Source organism: Rhinoraja longicauda, chromosome 7 (assembly GCF_053455715.1).
Source record: "Rhinoraja longicauda isolate Sanriku21f chromosome 7, sRhiLon1.1, whole genome shotgun sequence".
NCBI classification, from domain to species: Eukaryota; Metazoa; Chordata; class Chondrichthyes; order Rajiformes; family Arhynchobatidae; genus Rhinoraja; species Rhinoraja longicauda.
The window spans coordinates 1,895,253-1,915,744 of record NC_135959.1 but is presented as its reverse complement, the minus strand read 5'-3'; the positions used below and the strand labels follow the sequence as shown (position 1 = coordinate 1,915,744).

Sequence of the window (20,492 nt, the reverse complement as noted above, 5' to 3'; positions counted from 1 at the left end):
CAAAGATGGCCAGGCGAGGAGGGGAGGGGACAGGAGGGGAGGGGAGGGGAGGAGAGGGGAGGGGAGGGGAGGGAGACAGACATGGGTTCACGGGAACTGCTCCAGTACATCAAATGTGCGTGCCGACCCGACATCGATTAATGGCGCCAAAACATGGCTGTGCCCGCATGTGTCTATTGTATATCGTGTTTTTATCCTTGCGAACAAAGCACCGAGGCAAATTCCTTGTATACAAACTTGGCTAATAAAACAAAATCATTTATTGAGCGGCCACGGTGGCACAGCGGTAGAGTTGCTGCCTCACAGCGCCAGAGACCCGGGACGATCCCAACTACGGGTGCAGTCCGTACGGCGTTTGTACGTTCTCCCCGTGACCTGCGTGGGTTTTCTCCGAGATCTTTGGTTTCCTCGCACACTCCAAAGACGTGCAGGTTTGTAGGTTGTTTGGCTTGGTATAAATGTGTATTAAAGCACCATTGAACCACTACAACTCCGGCCTGGTGCCGTCACCATGGCAACGGGCCTTTACGGCCAAGATGAGCCTGTGTACTCTGAATAACTTTGAAACTTGAAGGAGACATGTTGGCAACACGCTGCGTACTGCCTCCGGAAGTCTAGTGTTCAGGGAATAAGAGGAAATCTCCAGATTCAGGGACAGTTTCTTCCCAGCTATTCCCAACATGATCGAGGACCTGTAGCTCCATGTTACTCAGGCCCTCGAATATCCTTGCAATCCTTGCAAGAGATGCGATTGTTTTCCGGATCGTATCTCCGGTCGCTCTGCGGCCTAACATCGTGGAGCTGGCGGCCTTGCTCGAGAGTGACTTTGAGCCCCACCGCGGGGCGTGGACTTACCGTCGGAGCCTGCGACCCCTCGCCTGGGATCGACGCTCCAACCGCGGCCTGTGGACTTCACCATCGAGGAGCTCGCAGTCTCGGGTTGAGACTCACGTCGGGAAGCTCCAAAATGCCGCACAAGGTTCGACAAGCCCCGACCCGGGGTAGATCGCCCGGCGTGGGGGAGCTGAGATCCCCCCTCCCCCGATGCAGGAGCTTGATCGCCCCGACGAGGAAGGCCAGACCGCCGGCTACGGGAGTCAAGATCGTCCCGTCAACGGAAGGTTCGAGGCCCCCGACCGCTGGAGGACAAAGAAGGGGAGAGATTGAACTTTTTTTCACAATAGACAATAGACAATAGACAATAGGTGCAGGAGTAGGCCATTCAGCCCTTCGAGCCAGCACAGCCATTCAATGCGATCATGGCTGATCACTCTCAATCAGTACCCCGTTCCTGCCTTCTCCCCATACCCCCTCACTCCGCTATCCTTAAGAGCTCTATCCAGCTCTCTCTTGAAAGCATCCAACGAACTGGCCTCCACTGCCTTCTGAGGCAGAGAATTCCACACCTTCACCACTCTCTGACTGAAAAAGTTCTTCCTCATCTCCGTTCTAAATGGCCTACCCCTTATTCTTAAACTGTGGCCCCTGGTTCTGGACTCCCCCAACATTGGGAACATGTTTCCTGCCTCTAATGTGTCCAATCCCCTAATTATCTTATGTTTCAATAAGATCCCCCCTCATCCTTCTAAATTCCAGTGTATACAAGCCCAATCGCTCCAGCCTTTCAACATACGACAGTCCCGCCATTCCGGGAATTAACCTAGTGAACCTACGCTGCACGCCCTCCATAGCAAGAATATCCTTCCTCAAATTTGGAGACCAAAACTGCACACAGTACTCCAGGTGCGGTCTCACCAGGGCCCGGTACAACTGTAGAAGGACCTCTTTGCTCCTATACTCAACTCCTCTTGTTACGAAGGCCAACATTCCATTGGCTTTCTTCACTGCCTGCTGTACCTGCATGCTTCCTTTCATTGACTGATGCACTAGGACACCCAGATCTCGTTGAACTCCCCCTCCTCCTAACTTGACACCATTCAGATAATAATCTGCCTTTCTATTCACCTTCCATCACAGTGAGGAATGTGGAGGAGTCACGGTGGGGGGTGTTCATGTTGAAATGTATTGTGTGTGTCCTGTTGCTATTTATTGTTGTGACTGTACGGCAAATGAAATTCCTCGTATGTTGCAAAACACACTTGGCTGATAAAGTATTATTATGATTATGATGTAGAAGGAGGCCATTAGACAATAGGTGCAGGAGGAGGCCATTCGGCCCTTCGAGCCCGCACCGCCATTCAATGTGATCATGGCTGATCATTCTCAATCAGTACCCCGTTCCTGCCTTCTCCCGATACCCCCTAACTCCGCTATCCTTAAGAGCTCTATCCAGCTCTCTCTTGAATGCATTCAGAGAATTGGCCTCCACTGCCTTCTGAGGCAGAGAATTCCACAGATTTACAACTCTCTGACTGAAAAAGTTTTTCCTCATCTCCGTTCTAAATGGCCTACCCCTTATTCTTAAACTGTGGCCCCTGGTTCTGGACTCCCCCAACATTGGGAACATGTTTCCTGCCTCTAACGTGTCCAAACCCCTTAATAATCTGAAGAAGGGTCTCGACCCGAAACGTCACCCATTCCTTCTCTCCCGAGATGCTGCCTGACCTGCTGAGTTACTCCAACATTTTGTGAATAAATCCTTAATAATCTTATATGTTTCGATAAGATTCCCTCTCATCCTTCTAAATTCCAGTGTATACAAGCCTAGTCGCTCCAGTCTTTCAACACTGATGCACTAGGACACCCAGATCTCGTTGTACGTCCCCTTTTCCTAACTTGACACCATTCTTATTCTTACCACCAAAGTGGATAACCTCACACTTATCCACATTAAACTGCATCTGCCATGCATCCGCCCATTCTACCCATTGAGTCTATGCCAGTTCACAGCCTGCATTTCTCAGAAATAAGTTAACATTTACCTGAGCTGCTAATTAGTATTAGTGTTAGCTGGTTGGCGTGGACTCGGTGGGCCGAAGGGCCTTTTCCCACACTATCTCTAAACTAAACTAATCCTCCACTTGGTTTCACTGCAACTCACTCTCCCCGCCACTCCCCCAGATTCTACCTCCAGGGGGGCAATTGTAGAAACAATTTACAGAAGCCACTTCACCTACAAACCCACACATCTTTGGGATGTGGGAGGAAACTCAATTGAAAAAACCGCAGAGAGTTGTGAACGCAGCCCAGACCATCACACAAACCAACCTCCCTTCCACTGACTCCATCTACACCTCACGCTGCCTCGGCAAGGCCAGCAGCATCATCAAGGACCAGTCTCACCCCGGTCACTCCCTCTTCTCCCCTCTCCCATCAGGGCAAGAGGTACAGAAGTGTGAAAACGAACACCTCCAGATTCAGGGACAGTTTCTTCCCGGCTGTTATCAGGCAACTGAACCATCCTACCACAACCAGAGAGCAGTGCTGAACTACTATCCACCTCATTGGTGACCCTCGGTCTATCTTGAATCGGCCATGATCACATTGAATGGTGGCGCTGGCTCGAAGGCCCAAATAGACTACTCCTGCACCTATTGTCTATACGGTTCGATTGTAATCAGGTATTGTCTTTCTGCTGACCGGATAGCATGCAACAAAAGCTTTTCACTGCACCTCGGTATTCAGAGCAGCGCCAAATTCCTCACTCCCAAATAAGGAACAAAGGGTGTCGTCACCGCCCCGCGCCCCACGTGACCTCACCCAGCCAGTGGTCACGTGCTCCCGCTCCACCAATGGCAGCCGCCCGGGCCGGGAGGCGGGTTGCTACGCAACCTCCGTCAGGCGGCGTCCGGGCCCCCGGGCCTACACTGTCCGTGCCTACACTGTCCAGGCCTACAGTGTCCGGGCCTACAGCGCACCCCGGGCTACAGTGTCCGGGCCTACACTGTCCGTGCCTACACTGTCCAGGCCTACAGTGTCCGGGCCTACAGCGCACCCCGGGCTACAGTGTCCGGGCCTACACTGTCCGTGCCTACACTGTCCAGGCCTACAGTGTCCGGGCCTACAGCGCACCCCGGGCTACAGTGTCCGGGCCTACAGTGTCCGGGCCTACAGTGTCCGGGCCTAATACGGGACAAGGGCGGTCCCATACGGGACAAACCAATTTAGCCACAAACACGGGAATGTCCCGGCTAATACAGGACAGTTGGAAACCCTCGGTACAGGTGACAATAAACTAAACTGAAACTGAATTGAATTGAGCTGATTCACTTTATTCTGTATCTGTACAATGTGGGCAGATTGATTGCAGGAGGGGGGGAGAGAGGGAAAGAGAGAGAGGGGGAGGGTGTGGGCTAGGAGAGGGAGGGGGAGGGGGAGAGGAGCAGGCTCAGGCCTAGCAGCAGGCTTAGGCCTAGCAGCAGGGGGCTGGGCCGGGCTGGGCTGCTGCAGGAGATGAGCCCCTTCTGCAGGGCGTAGTGGCGTGCCACGGCCTGGTTGGGGTTGGGTGTGAGGCCGGCCTCGAACCAGAGCTCCATGCAGAGACCACTGCCCCGCAGGTGAGGTGTGGAGAGGTACGAGTGGCTCCACACTTTCTCGCACAAGTCCCCAGCGGTGGGGAACACGTCGCCAAACGGCTGGCACTTGGTGTCCCGTGGGCAGAGGTTGGTGCCTGAGGAGAGAAGCACAGGGGAGGCACGTCAGGGGGAGACAGAGATAGAGACACACACAGAGACAGAGAGAGACATGCACACACACTAGGGTTGCCAACTGTCCCTTATTAGCCGGGACATCCCGTATTTTGGGCTAAATTGGTTTGACCATACGGGACCGCCGTTGTCCCGTATTAGGCCCAGGGGGCGCTGTAGGCCCGGACAGTAGGCCCGGGGGTCGCTGTAGGCCAGTGTCGGCCCGGACGCTGTAGGCCCGGACGCTGTAGGCCCGGGGGCCGCTGTAGGCCCAGACAGTGTCGGCCCGGAGAGTGTTGGCCCGGACACTGTAGGCCCGGACACTGTAGGCCAGAGCCGCCGTAGGACCGGGGGCTGCTGTAGGCCCGGACAGTGTAGGCCCGGACAGTGTAGGCCCGGACAGTGTAGGCCCGGACAGAGTAGGCCCAGACAGTGTAGGCCCGGAGAGTGTTGGCCCGGACACTGTAGGCCCGGACACTGTAGGCCAGAGCCGCCGTAGGACCGGGGGCTGCTGTAGGCCCGGACAGTGTAGGCCCGGACAGTGTAGGCCCGGACAGTGTAGGCCCGGACAGAGTAGGCCCAGACAGTGTAGGCCCGGAGAGTGTTGGCCCGGACACTGTAGGCCCGGACACTGTAGGCCAGAGCCGCCGTAGGACCGGGGGCTGCTGTAGGCCCGGACAGTGTAGGCCCAGACAGTGTAGGCCCGGACAGTGTAGGCCCGGACAGTGTAGGCCCGGAGGCCCGGGCGCCGCCTAACAGAGACTGTGTAGCAACCCGCCTCCCGGCCCGAGTGGCCGCCATTGGTGGAGCGGGAGCACGTGGCCGCTGGCTGGGTGAGGTCACGTGGGGCGTGACGTCACCTTGTCCCTTATTTGGGAGTGAGATAGTTGGCAACCCTAACAGACACACACAAATAGAGAAACACACACAAACAGATTCATATGGTCACACATACAGAGACACACACACAGACAAACAGACACACATGGACACACATACAGACAGACACACCGACACACAGACAGACAGGCAAACAGACAGACAGACTCACACACACAGACAGACAGACACACACAGACACACACACACATAGACACACACACAGACACACACACACACAGACACACACACATAGACACACACACAGACACACATACGCACTCACACACAGACACACACACACACACACACACACACACAAAAGAAACATCAAAATTCCTAGTAAATATCGCCAACGTTGTGTTCTGGACTGTCCACACTGAGACTGCAGCCAAGAATCCACCACTTTCTCAGCTGGCTAATGCCGGTATGGCTCCCACGTCCCTGCATGCTTCAAAAGATCCATCATTGTACCGGCGCCAAAGAATGCCTCTCCAGCGTGTTTAAATGACTACCGACTGGTGGCCCTCACCTCGGTTGTCATGAAATGCTTCGAGAGACTAATCAAGAAGCACATCTGTGCCCTCCTTCCTCGCGACATGGACCCACTACAGTTCGCATACCGTCCGAACAGGTCCACCGATGATGCGGTCTCCCAGGTTCTACACACCGCTCTCTCTCATCTGGACAGCCAGGGGGGCTATGTGAGGATGCTGTTAATTGACTTTAGTTCAGCATTCAACACAATAGTCCCCAGCAGACTGGTTGAGAAGCTGCTGGAACTGGGGATTAGCACCCCTCTGTGTGCCTGGGTCCTGGACTTTCTCACCGCCAGGTCCCAAGTGGTCAGGATGGGGGAACACACATCTAGCTCCCTCACCCTGAACATAGGATCCCCCCAGGGCTGCGTCCTTAGCCCCCTACTGTACTCCCTGTACACACATGACTGTGGGGCCAGGTTCAGCTCAAACTCCATCATCAAGTTTGCTGATGACACTGTGGTGGTGGGCCGGATCTCCAACAACGATGAGAAGGCCTACCGGGAGGAGGTGGCTGATCTGGCACTCTGGTGTCAGGACAATAGCCTCCTCTTGAATGTCACTAAAACAAAGGAGCTGATTGTGGACTTCAGAAGGGCTAAACATCCAGGGACGTACACGCCACTGGAGATAGATGGGTCTACTGTGGATAGGGTGAGCAGTTTTAAATACTTGGGAGTCCGCATCACAGAGGATCTGACGTGGGCAACGCACATTGCCGCACTGGTGGGTAAGGCTAAGCAGCGCCTTTACCACCTTAGACAATTGAGGAAATTCAGAGTGTCTCTGAGGATCCTTCATTGCTTCTACTCTGGGGCTGTAGAGAGCATCCTGTCCGGCAACATTACAGTCTGGTTTGGGAACAGCTCTGCCCAGGACAGGATGGCCCTGCAGAGAGTAGTGCGTTCGGCAGAACGCACCATGGGAACTACACTCGTCCCCCTGCAGGACCTATACATCAGGAGGTGCAGATCCAGAGCAAGCAAGATCATGAGGGACCCCTGCCACCCCAGCAACGGACTGTTCCAGATGCTACGATCAGGCAAACGCCTCCGCTGTCACGCTGTGAAAACGGAGAGGATGAGACGGAGTTTCTTCCCACAGGCCATCAGGACTCTCAACTTTTATAACCCCAGAGACTAAATTTTTGTCGACACTAATAGTAACTTATTAACTTTATTTATATGCTGTAACTGTAATTCTTTTTGTGCACAATCCGCAGGCATTGCCACTTTCATTTCACTGCACATCGTGTATGTGTATGTGACAAATAAATTTGACTTGACTTGACTTGACGACTCTCGAGATATATATAGATATATATCTCTATACATCAGTCCATATCTCTCATTTCCCTCTCCCCGATCAGTCTGAAGAAGGGTTTTGCCCCGAAAAGTCACCCATTCCTTCTCTCCAGAGATGCTGCCTGACTTTAATTTGAGGAAGGACGTCCTTGCTATTGAGGCAGTGCAGCGTAGGTTCACCAGGTTAATCCCCAGGATGGTGGGACTGTCATATGAGGAAAGATTGGAAAGACTGGGCTTGTATTCACTGGAGTTTAGAAGGATGAGAGGGGATCTTATAGAGACGTATAAAAGGACTGGACAAGCTAGATGCACGAAAAATGTTCCCAATGGGACAATTTTTATATTTACCCAGCCAATTAACCTACATACCTGTACGTCTTTGGAGTGTGGGAGGAAACCGAAGTTCTCGGAGAAAACCCACGCAGGTCACGGGGAGAGCGTACAAACTCCGTACAGACGGCGCCCGTAGTCAGGATCGAACCCGAGTCTCCGGCGCTGTATTCGCTGTAAGGCAGCAACTCAACCGCTGCGCCACCGTGCCGCCCGTGTCTGTCAGTGGAAGGGAGGCTGGTTTGTGCGATGGTCTGGGCCAAAGATACTAGAGGAACAAGATAGACCACTCGACCCCAAAAAAATGTAGGACGTCACGGCGGCCATTTTAGTAGGCAGAAACTTGCAGAAACATTTAAAAAGAAAAATAACACAAATATGTGAGTTGATAGATGAGATATATTCTGCATTTTAATGGTGTCACCACACATACTGTTCCTCCAAAACACTGATTACACTGCGAGAGGCAGAGCGAACGGTTGGTTTTGCTTACTAACATGGTGGCCTTTACGCTCCTTTGCGTACTACACTTCAGTATAGGCGATTTCAACGTAGTGGTCCATCTTGCTCCTCTAGTATCTTTGGTCTGGGCTGTGTCGGTGGGGAGGGGTCAGCATTGATGGGCGGACACTCACCTGTGCTCCAGTCCCAGCCCTTGTGCCAGTCAGATTTACAGGTGTAGTCTTGTTGACAATCGCGCCACCAGTTGTCACAGTCCGTCTTACAGATCGGCACTTCCAGGATACGCTCCTTACGCCATGACTGGCTCACCTGTGCAGATAAACAGAATGGCACACACTGTCACCACAGGTGCACCTGTGCAGGTACACAGAGCGACACACCTTCACCACAGATACACCTGTGCAGGTACACAGAGCGACACACCTTCACCACAGGTGCACCTGTGCAGGTACACAGAGCGACACACCTTCACCACAGGTGCACCTGTGCAGGTACACAGAGTGGCACACACTGTCACCACAGGTGCACCTGTGCAGGTACACAGAACGGCACACCTTCACCACAGGTACAGCTGTGCAGGTACACAGAACGGCACACCTTCACCACAGGTACACCTGTGCAGGTACACAGAGCGGCACACACTGTCACCACAGGTACACCTGTGCAGGTACACAGAGCGGCACACCTTCACCACAGGTACACCTGTGCAGGTACACAGAACGGCACACCTTCACCACAGGCACACCTGTGCAGGTACACAGAACGGCACACCTTCACCACAGGTACACGTGTGCAGGTACACAGAACGGCACACCTTCACCACAGGTACACCTGTGCAGGTACACAGAGCTGCACACTCATCACCACAGATACACCTGTGCAGGTACACAGTGACACACCAAGAGAGAGAGAGAGAGAGAACGAAGGACGGCCACAAATGCAAGGGGCTAAAAATGGTTTGTGTAAAATGGAGAAGTCTGTGACTTCGTCGGCCTTTCACATGCAAACCCTGGGTGGACAAAACAAGATCAATCACCGTGACCGTCACTGACAATAAAGTATCACACACACACACAGATGCACAAACACACACACATGCAGACACACACTTACACACACACATGCATGCACACACACGCACGCGCATGCATGCACACGCACAAACACACACACACATGCGCATACACACGCGCGCACACGCACAAACACACACACATGCAGACAGACACACACATACAGACAGACACACACATATAGACACACACACACACAAGCACATACAGACACACACACAGACACACACAGACACGCACATACAGACACACACGCACATACAGACACACACACAGACACACACAGATAAGGGGCGTGGCTGTGTTCTGCAGCTGCGGCTCACCGGCAGTCTCTCCGTTTTTTTTGTGTTTTTTTGTCATTGTCGTTGTTAAATGTACGTTTTGTTTTATTTTTAATTGTGTGTATGTAGGGGGGTGGTGGGGGGGTTGGGGGAAACCTTTTTTTAAATCTCCTCCTCAACGGAGATGCGACCTTTACCGTGTCGTATCTCCGTTTGCGCAACGGCCTAACATCGTGGTGTCGGCGGCCTCCAGCTGGGATCGACCTCGAAGACTCCGGTCGCAGGGCCTGGACTTACCATCTCGGAGGCTTCGGCCGTGGGCCCTGCAGACCGCAACATCGGGAGTTCGCAGGTCCCTGGCTGGCGACCGGTTTTTGGGAGCTCCAGCCGTAGCAGCTTCGACCGCCCCGAAGCGCGAGGTACGATCGACCCGCTCGCAGGCCCCTCATCGCCCTGCGTGGCTCGGCCGCAGCACTTTACATCGCCCGGTGGGGGCTCAGGACTTTCATCGGCCTGCGTGGCTCGGCCGCAGCACTTTACATCGCCCGGTGGGGGCTTCAAGGGGTTGGGAGCCTCGATCGCCTCGTGGCACCACGGGAGAAGAATGAGGAGGAGATAAGACTTTGCCTTCCATCACAGTGAGGGTATGCCTAGAGCAATCACTGTGATGGCTGTTTTGTGTAAAAAATTGTATCTGTGTGTCTTGTGTTCTTTAATGTCTACTGCCGGACCCTGACGTGAGAGGACGCTGGCGTTGTGTATTCGCCGCTTTTCCGTCAGGATAGTTTGTCTGTTTGTCTGTTTGTTTCTATGTTAATTGTATTTGTAAAGCGCTTTGTGCATGTGTTAAGGCGCTATATAAAATAAATATATTATTATTATTATTATTATTATTATTATTATTATTATATAGACACACATACTGACACACACACAGACACACACACAGACACACACACAGACACAGACACACAGACACACACACAGACACACACACACACAGACACACAGACACAGACACACAGACACACACATACAGCCACTCGTGCACACAGACACGTGCACAGACACGCACACATGCACATACACACGCAGAAACATATGCACACACAGACACGCGCACACACACATATAGACACACACACACACACACACACCAACAGACACACACAAACACACACACACACCAACAGACACACACAAACACATACAGACACACACACACTCCCATCACTCACGCCCAGGGTCAGACGCACAGCTCAGTGTGGTTTATTGTCACATGTACCGAGGTACAGTGGAAAGCTCAACCCCGTCCCGTCCCGTCCCGTCACACAGGTGCTGAGCTCACCTGTTGAATCCAGGGGCCCAGGTTGGGGGAACACTCGTAGAAACAGGTGTCCTGGATGAAGTGCCTCTTACATCTCTCCGTCATGATGCCGCAGTGATTCCAGTTGAAGTTGTAGAGGTACGACTGGTCATCGTGTGCGTGCAGGCTGGTGTTGGTCGTACAGCAAGCATTGTCTCTCCACGGCTCACACTGCACAGAGAGAGAGAGAGAGAGAGAGAGACAGAGAGACAGAGAGACAGAGAGACAGAGAGACAGAGAGAGAGAGAGAGAGAGAGAGAGAGAGAGAGAGAGAGAGAGAGAGAGAGAGAGAGAGAGAGAGAGAGAGAGAGGTTTAGAAGGATCAGAGGGGATCTTATAGAAACATATAAACTTCTTAAAGGATTAGACAGGCTAGACACAGAAAAAATGTTCCCGATGTTGGGAGAGCCCAGAACCAGGGGCCACAGTTTAAGAATAAGGGGTCGGCCATTTAAAATTTAAAACTGAGATGAGGAAAAACTACTTCACCCAGAGAGTTGTGAATCTGTGGGATTCTCTGCCTCAGAAGGCAGTGGAGGCCAATTCACTGGATGTTTTCAAGAGAGAGTTAGATAGAGCTCTTAGGGCTAACGGAATCAAGAGATATGGGGAGAAAGCAGGAACGGGTACTGATTGTGGATGATCAGCCATGATCACATTGAGTGGGCGGTGCTGGCACGAAGGGCAGAATGGCCTCCTCCTGCACCTATTGTCTATGTTTCTCAGTTGACATATGGATTAGGTGTCATAGAACAGGATGACAGGATGCAGAGGGACTTGGGAGTGCTAGTGCAGAATTCCCAAAGAGTTCATCTGCAAGTCGAATCGGTAGTAAGGAAAGCAAACGCATTTATTTCAAGAGGGCTTGTATACAAAAACAGGGATGTAATGCTGAGGCTCTACGAGGTGCTGGTCAGGCAGCACTGAGAGCAAGTTTGGGTCCATATCTGAGGAAGGATGTGCTGGCTCTGGAGAGGGTCCAGAGGAGGTTTACAAGAACGATCCAGAATGAGTGGGTTAACGTACGATGAGCGTTTGTCAGCACTGGGCCTGTACTCACTGGAGTTTAGAAGATGAGGGGGGACCTCATTGAAACTTGCAGAACAGTGAGCAGCCTGGATAGAGTGGATGTGTGGAGAGGATGTTTCCACTAGTGGGAGAGTCTAGGACCAGAGGGCACAGCCTCAGAATTAAAGGACGTTCCTTTAGGAAGGAGATGAGGAGGAATTTCTTTAGACAGAGGGTGGTGAATCTGTGGAATTCTTTGCACAGACGGCTGTGGAGGCCACAAGTCAGTGGATATTTTTACGGCAGAGATAGATAGATTCTTGATTAGTGCGGGTGTCAGGGGTTACGGGGAGAAGGCAGGAGAATGGGGTTAGGAGGGAGAGATAGATCAGCCGTGATTGAATGGCGGAGTAGACTGATGGGGAGAAGGCAGGAACGGGGTACTGATTGTGGATGATCAGCCATGATCACATTGAGTGGCGGTGCTGGCTCGAAGGTCGAATGGCCTCCTCCTGCACCTATTTTTCTATGTTTCTCTCCAGAGATGCTGCCTGACCCGGTGAGTTACTCCAGCATTTTTGTGTCTATCTTCGGATTAAACCGGCACCTGCAGTTCCTTCCTACACAATAATCTATCTCTCTCTGCCTCACAAATATCCACTGACTTGGCCTCCACAGCCGTCTGTGACAATATGTTTTGCAGATTCACCGCCCTCTGACTAACGAAATTCCTCCTTATCTCCTTCCTAAAGGAACGTCCTTGATACTTGATACTTGACACGGTCGAGGTTCTTAGAAGCACCTGGAGGTAATAAAGATATTAGAGGGACAGAAACTGTGACCTCTTCAAGTTTAACATTAACCCGCCATTAAGGAGAAACATGCTGACTCGGTAAGAACGCGGTTTTTACCAATTCTTAAAGCAATCATTTAGAGATACAGCGCGGAAACAGGCCCTTCGGCCCACCGGGTCCGCGCCGACCAGCGATCCCCGCACACTAACACTATCCTACACACACACTAGGGACGACGTTTACATTTATACCAAGCCAATCAACCTACAAACCTGCACGTCTTTGGAGTGTGGGAGGAAACCGAAGATAGACAATAGATAATAGGTGCAGGAGGAGGTCATTCAGCCCTTCGAGCCAACACCACCATTCAGTGTGTTCATGGCCGATCATTCTCAATCAGTACCCCGTTCCTGCCTTCTCCCCATACCCCCTGACTCCGCTATCCTTAAGAGCTCTATCTCGGAGAAAACCCACGCAGGTCACGGAAAGAACGTACAAACTCTGTACAGACAGCACCCGTAGTCGGGATCGAACCCTGGACTCCGGCGCTGCATTCGCTGTGAGGCGGCAACTTTACCGCCGCGCCACCGTGACCGCCCTTAATACATCACAATAAGGTGCTCCCAGATAGCCTCATATTTCGCTTGAGCAGTTTATACCCCAGCGGCATGAACATTGACTGCTCCAGTAACCCCCCTGCTTTCCCTCTCTCTCCATCCCCTCCACCTTCCCAGTTCTCCCACCAGTCTTTTATCCGACTACATTTAATCTCTCTTTGCTTTGTTGTTACCTTCCGCCAGCTAATAACGATCTATTCTACATTTTCCTTGATCTCCATGCCCTTTGGCCTGTTTTTACACCTTACGCCTCCTTAACTACGTAACGCCCCCTCCCCTGACATCAGTCCGAAGAAGGGTCTCGACCCGAAACGTCACCCATTCCTTCTCTCCAGAGATGCTGCCTGTCCCGCTGAGTTACTCCAGCACTCTGTGAAACGTCACCTATCCATGTTCTCCAAGTACATGGACCAGGGGTCACAGTTTAAGGATAAGGGGGAAGTCTTTTAGGACCGAGATGAGAAAGTTTTTTTTCACACAGAGAGTGGTGAATCTGTGGAATTCTCTGCCACAGAAGGTAGTTGAGGCCAGTTCATTGGCTATATTTAAGAGGGAGTTAGATGTGGCCCTTGTGGCTAAAGGGATCAGGGGGTATGGAGAGAAGGCAGGTACAGGTTACTGATTGTGGATGATCAACCATGATCACATTCAATGGCGGTGCTGGCTCGAAGGGCCGAATGGCCTACTCCTGCACCTAGTTTCTATGTTTCTATGAAAGGACAGCTTTGGAAGGATATGGACCAAACGCAGGCAAATGGGACTAGTATAGCTGGGACATTGTTGACCGGTGTGGGCAGGTTGGGCCGAAGGGCCTGTTTCCACACTGTATCCATATTCCACTGTATGTGATCCATATTCCTCTATGTCCATGATCCCATCTAAACAGCTCTTCGAGGCCACAATGATGTCTGCCTCCACCAGCATCCCTGGCAGCGGGTTCCACGCAATAAAGTGCAGCACGGTGGCGCAGAGGTAGAGTTGCCGCCTTACAGCAAATGCCCGGGTTCCAATCCTGACCACGGGTGCTGTCTGTGTGGAGTTTGCACGTTCTCCCCGTGACCTGCGTGCGTTTTCTCCGGGTACTCCGGTTTCCTCCCACACTCCAAAGACGTGCAGGTTTGTAAGTTAATTGGCTTGGCAAATGTAAAATTTGTCCCTAGTGTGTGTCAGATAGTGTTAGTGTGCGGGGATCGCTGGTCGGCGCGGACACGGTGGGCCGAAAGTAGGGTTGCCATCATCCCGTATTTTGGGCTAAATTGGTTTGTCCCGTACGGGACTGCCCTTGTCCCGTATTAGGCCCGGGGGTCGCTGTCGGCCGGGACAGCGTAGGCCCGGACACTGTAGGCTGACGGAGTGTGTTCGGGGAGCAGGGCCGAGTGCATTCGCCTAACAGAGGTTGCATAGCAACCCACCTCCCGGGGCGGTGACGTCACCTTGTCCCGTATTTGGGAGTGAGATAGTTGGCAACCCCTAGCTGAAAGGGCCTGTTTCCGCACTGTGTCTCTAAACTAAAAACACTGGTGGGCCATGACCCCCGTGGTGACCCCCGTGGTGTAGGCGTTTACCTGCTTGTAGAGCAGGTCCTCGGGACCGGGCTTGGTCTTGTGGTGTTTGGCATCCATGCAGATGTTGAGAACTTCCTTCTCCACAGCCAGAGCGAGGGGCAGGGTCATCAGCAGCAGGCCCAGCATCTTCCTGAACACACGTACACGCACACACACACACACACACACACACACACACACACACACACACAAGCAGACAGACGCGCACACACACACACACAAAGCAGGCAGACACAGACACACACACAGACACGCACACATAAGCAGACACACACACAGACACACACACACACAAGCAGACAGACACAGACACACACACAGATACGCACGTACACACACACACAGGCACGCACACACGCACACACACACACACACACACACAGTGTAAGTCAGCACCAGAGCCGGCTCGCCATTTAGACCATCAGTACATAAAATCACGAGAGGAATAGATCGGGTAGATGCACAGTCTCTTGCCCAGAGGAGGGGAATCGAGGACCATAGGTTCAAGGTGAAGGGGAAAAGATTTAATAGGAATCTGAGGGGTAACTTTTCCACACAGAGGGTGGTGGGTGTATGGAACGAGCTGCCAGAGGAGATAGTTGAGGCTGGAACAGTTGGTACATGGATAGGACAGGTTTGGAGGGATATGGACCAAGCGCAGGCAGGTGAGACTAGGGTAGCTGGGACATTGTTGGCCGGTGTGGACGAGTTGGGCCGAAGGGTCTGTTTCCACACTGCATCACTCTGTGACTCTATCCAACCTGCCCCACCCTCCCACACCAGGGCAGCAGAGCCAGGCTTAGAGAGCCATGGGCCAAACGCAGGCTGATTGGAGCGGCACGGTGGTGCAACTGGTCAGGCAGCATCTGTGGAGAACGTACAAACTCTGTACAGACAGCACCCGTAGTCGGGATCAATCCCGGGTCTCCCGGGTCTGGAATTTAGAAGGATGAGAGGAGATCTTATCGAAACATATAAGATTATTAAGGGGTTGGACACGTTAGAGGCAGGAAACATGTTCCCAATGTTGGGGGAGTCCAGAACAAGGGGCCACAGTTTAAGAATAAGGGGTAGGCCATTTAGAACGGAGATGAGGAAAAACGTTTTCAGTCAGAGAGTTGTGAATCTGTGGAATTCTCTGCTTCAGAAGGCAGTGGAGGCCAATTCTCTGAATGCATTCAAGAGAGAGCTGGATAGAGCTCTTAAGGATAGCGGAGTCAGGGGGTATGGGGAGAAGGCAGGAACGGGGTACTGATTGAGAATGTTCAGCCATGATCACATTGAATGGCGGTGCTGGCTCAAGGGGCCGAATGGCCTCTTCCTGCACCTGTTGTCTATTGAGAACATGGACGGGTGACGGGAGACCCTTCTTCAGACTGAGAGTCAGGAGAGAGGGATGCTCGTGGTGTGAAGAGGTGCAGAACAAAGCAGAGCCGGCACCAAAGACTCAGGAAAGGTGGAGCCCACAATGGTCCATTGTTGGCTGGGGACGAGGTAACAACGAGGGGATACAAACGGTGACATTAGCAAGAGGACGAGGGTGGGGGAGGGACGGAGGGAGAGGGGTTGCAAGGGATACTTGAAGTTAGACAAATCAATCAGTTGTAAGCCGCCCAAGCGAAATATAAGGTGCTGTTCCTCCAATTTGTTCACTTTTTCATTCAGAATCTGTGGAATTCTCTGCTTCCGAAGGCCGTGGAGGCCAATTCTCTGGATGCTTTCAAGATAGAGCTAGACAGAGCTCTTAATGACAGCAGAGTCAGGGGGTATGGGGAGAAGGCAGGAACGGGGTACTGATCGTGGACGATCAGCCATGATCACATTGAATGGTGGTGCTGGCTTGAAGGGCTGAATGGCCTCCTCCTGCACCTATTGTCTATTATCAATTTGCGCTGGGCCTCACTCTGACAGTGGAGGAGGCCCAGGACAGAGAGGTCAGTGTGGGAGTGGGAGGGGGAGTTGAAGTGCTGAGCCAGCGGGAGATCGGGTCGGTTTAGGCGGACTGAGCGGAGGTCTTGAGACGAAACGATGGGCGAGTCTGCGCTTGGCCTCGCCGATATCTCGGTGTTCTCCTACGCTGCCTCTCCCACACGTTTGTCCCAGTGGGATAAGTGTGTTCAAGGTGGCTGTTATCAGTGAATGGAAAGTACAATCTTCAGTCCAAAGTACAGCAGAGCGTGGATGAAACCATCTCCACACTGTACAGACAGTCTCACAGGGCAGGCAGCGAGACCACGAGCTGGATACAAGACACACACAAAATGCTGGAGTAACTCAGCGGGTCAGGCAGCATCTGTGGAGAGAAGGAATGGGTGACGTTTCGGGTCGAGACCCTTCTTCAGTCTGAAATGACCCGAAACGTCACCCATTCCCTCTCTCCAGAGATGCCGCCCGACCCGCTGAGTTACTCCACCACTCTGTGAAACGTCACCCATTCCCTCTCTCCACAGATGCTGCCTGACCCGCTGAGTTACTCCAGTACTTTGAGTCTCCCAGCATCTGCAGTTCCCTTCCGACACATCAAGAAAACATTTGGACAGGTACATGGATAGGACGGGTTTGGACGGATATGGGCCAAACGCAGGCAGCTGTGGCGAGTGTAGATGGGGCATGCAGGGCAGTGTGGGCTGAAGGGCCTGCTTGCGCGCTCTCGATGGGACTAGAAGGTGAGAGATGGAATGAACAGACCTGTCTGAGTCTCCAGTCCTCGTGCAGCCGGCAGCGACGGTGCGATGGGAATGCTGAACTCCTAGGAACGAAGTTCACCTCTGCTCCTCCTCCAGCTCATCCCCCCCCCCCCCCTCTCTCCCTCCCCGCGCATCAGTGCTTCTTGGCAGCGATCCACCTCAAAGTCTCTCCAACGGCTCGCTCTAATCCAAAGGGCAAGACACAGCACAGGCTCACTCACATTCATTAACCCCTTCATTGTCAAACCCGAATCCACAGCGGTATGAACATCGACTTCTCCAACTTCAAGTACCCCTTGTATACTCTGGAATTTAGACGGATGATCTCATGGAAACGTATTAAGGAATTGGACACGCTAGAGGCAGGAAACATGTTCCCAATGTTGTGGGAGTCCACAACCAGGGGCCACAGTTTAAGAATAAGGGGTAGGCCATTTAGAACGGAGATGAGGAAAAACTTTTTTAGTCAGAGTTGTGAATCTGTGGAATTCTCTGCCTCAGAGGGCAGTGGAGGCCAATTCTCTGAATACATTCAAGAGAGAGCTAGATAGAGCTCTTAAGGATAGCGGAGTCAGGGGGTATGGGGAGAAGGCAGGAACGGGGTACTGATTGAGAATGATCAGCCATGATCACATTGAATGGCGGTGCTGGCTCGAAGGGCCAAATGGCCTCCTCCTACACCCTATTGTCTATTGTCTAAGGACCGAGCCTTTCCAGGTGAGGCAGAAGTTCGCCTGCACCTTCTCCAACCTCATCTACTGTATCCAATGTTCAAGGCGTGGACACTTATACATCAATCACGGTGGCGCAGCGGTAGAGTTACTGCCTTACAGCGAATGCAGCGCCGGAGACACGGGTTCCATCCATGGGCGCTGTCTGTACGGAGTTTGTACGTTCTCGCCGTGACCTGTGTGGGTTTTCTCCGACATCTTCGGTTTCCTCCCACACTCCAGACGTACAGGTCTGTAAGTTAATTGGCTTGGTAAATGTAAAATTTGTCCCTAGTGTGTGTAAGATAGTGTTAGTGTGCGGGGATCGCTGGTCGGCGCGGACCCGGTGGGCCGAAGGGCCTGTTTCTGCGCTGTATCTCTAAACTAAACATCTGCAAGACCAAAGGTAGACTGGGCGGTCGTTTCGCTGAACACCTTCGCTCAGTCTGCCTGGACCTACCTGATCTCCCGGTTGCCAAACACTTTAATGGCCCCTCACATTCCCAAATTAGAGGACAGCACCTCATATTTCCTTGGGCAGCTTACAGCCCAGCGGTTTGAATTTTGATTTCTCTACTATTTTTCACTCAGGGGGGGAGGCAAATGAAAGGTGGACACAAAATGCTGGAGTAACTCAGCGGGTCAGGCAGCATCTCGGGAGAGAAGGAATGGGTGACGTTTTGGGTCGAGACCCTTCTTCAGACTGATGTCAGGGGAGGGGGGCGGGACAGAGATAGGATGTAGTCGGAGACAGGAAGACTAGTGGGAGAACTGGGAAGGGGGAGGGGATAGAGAGGGAAAGCTGGGACTATCTGAAGTTAGAGAAGTCAATGTTCATACTGCTGGGGTGTGAGCTGCCCAAGTGAAATATGAGGTGCTGTTCCTGCAATTTGCGCTGGGCCTCACTCTGACAATGGAGGAGGCCCAGGACAGAAAGGGAGTTGAAATGCTGAGCCACCGGGAGATCAGGTTGGTTAAGACGGACTGAGCGAAGGTGTTGAGCGAAACGATCGCCGATATAGAGAAGTTGACACCTGGAGCAGCGGATGAGGTTGGAGGAGGTGCAGGTGAACCTCTGCCTCACCTGGAAAGACTGTTTGGGTCCTTGGATGGAGTCGAGGGGGGAGGTAAAGGGACAGGTGTTGCATCTCCTGTGGTTGCAGGGGAAAGTACCTGGGGAGGGGCTGGTTTGGGTGGGACGGGATGAGTGGATCGGGGAGTTACAGAGGGAAATGAAGATATGCAAAAATGTAATGATGATAAAGGGAACAGGCCATTGTCAGCTGTGGGCTAGGTGAAAACGAGTTACAATGAGACTCAACAGGACCACTTTGAAACCTGTACAACAACTTGGGTGAAGGAGGGAGAGAGAGGGGACGCAAGGGCTATTTGAAGTTTTAGAGAAGTCAATGTTCATACCGCTGGGGTGTAAGCTGCCCATGGGTGAAATATGAGGTGCTGTTCCACCAATTAGCGCTGGGCCAAACTCTGACATGTGTATGGTTTGTGTCTGTGACCCCCTGGTTCTGGACTCCCCCAACACGGGGAACATTTTTCCTGTATCTAGCCTGTCCAATCCCTGAAGAATTTTATACGTTTCTATAAGATCCCCTCTCATCCTTATAAACTGGTGAATACAAGCAGAGTTGCACCTCAATCTCGGCTACGTCTAAGCCTTTCAACTGGGTCCCAGTCAACACTGGGGAGGTGAGAGAGTTAGAGTTAGAGTTGCCTTCAATGACCAGCCCTGTTGCTTTGGCATCTTCCCCAAATCGGTCTAATAAGGGGTCGGCCATTTAGAACGGAGATGAGGAAAAACCTTTTCACTCAGAGTTGGGAATCTGTGGAATTCTCTGCCTCAGAAGGCAGTGGAGGCCAATTCTCTGGACGCTTTCTAGAGAGTCAGATAGAGCTCTTAAAGATAGTGGAGTCAAGGGATATGGGGAGAAGGCATGAGCAGAATTAGGCCATTCGGCCCATCAAGTCTACTCCGCCATTCAATCATGGTTGATCTATCTCTCCGTCCTACCCCCATTCTCCTGCCTTCCCCCCATAACCCCCGACACCCGCACTAACCAAGAACATGTCCATTTCTAAAATACCCACTGGCTTGGCCTCCACCGGCGTCCATGGCAATGAATTCCACACCTGGTGCATTGACTGAAACACCAGCGTGCAATTTATAGTGTTACACCTGCAGAGAAAGTGTTGATAGAAATGTGCAGGAGCTGCAATGGAGAAAGTTGGAAGATCAGAACTACAAGTGAATCATGTCGAAGGATGCTAAT

At 52.3% G+C, this 20,492-nt stretch overlaps 1 protein-coding gene across 1 annotated transcript; it reads right to left on the bottom strand.

Annotated features, from left to right (window-relative positions):
* Nucleotides 1-4,245: 4,245 nt before the first annotated feature.
* Nucleotides 4,246-17,568, bottom strand: folr (folate receptor). The gene is made up of 5 exons (XM_078401964.1): nt 17,496-17,568; nt 14,808-14,937; nt 10,806-10,994; nt 8,277-8,412; nt 4,246-4,570 (listed from the first exon to the last, which is right to left on the bottom strand). Exons 2-5 carry the CDS (start codon nt 14,931-14,933, stop codon nt 4,254-4,256), a joined length of 768 nt encoding a protein of 255 aa, XP_078258090.1. The 5' UTR covers nt 14,934-14,937; nt 17,496-17,568; the 3' UTR covers nt 4,246-4,253.
* Nucleotides 17,569-20,492: the final 2,924 nt, after the last annotated feature.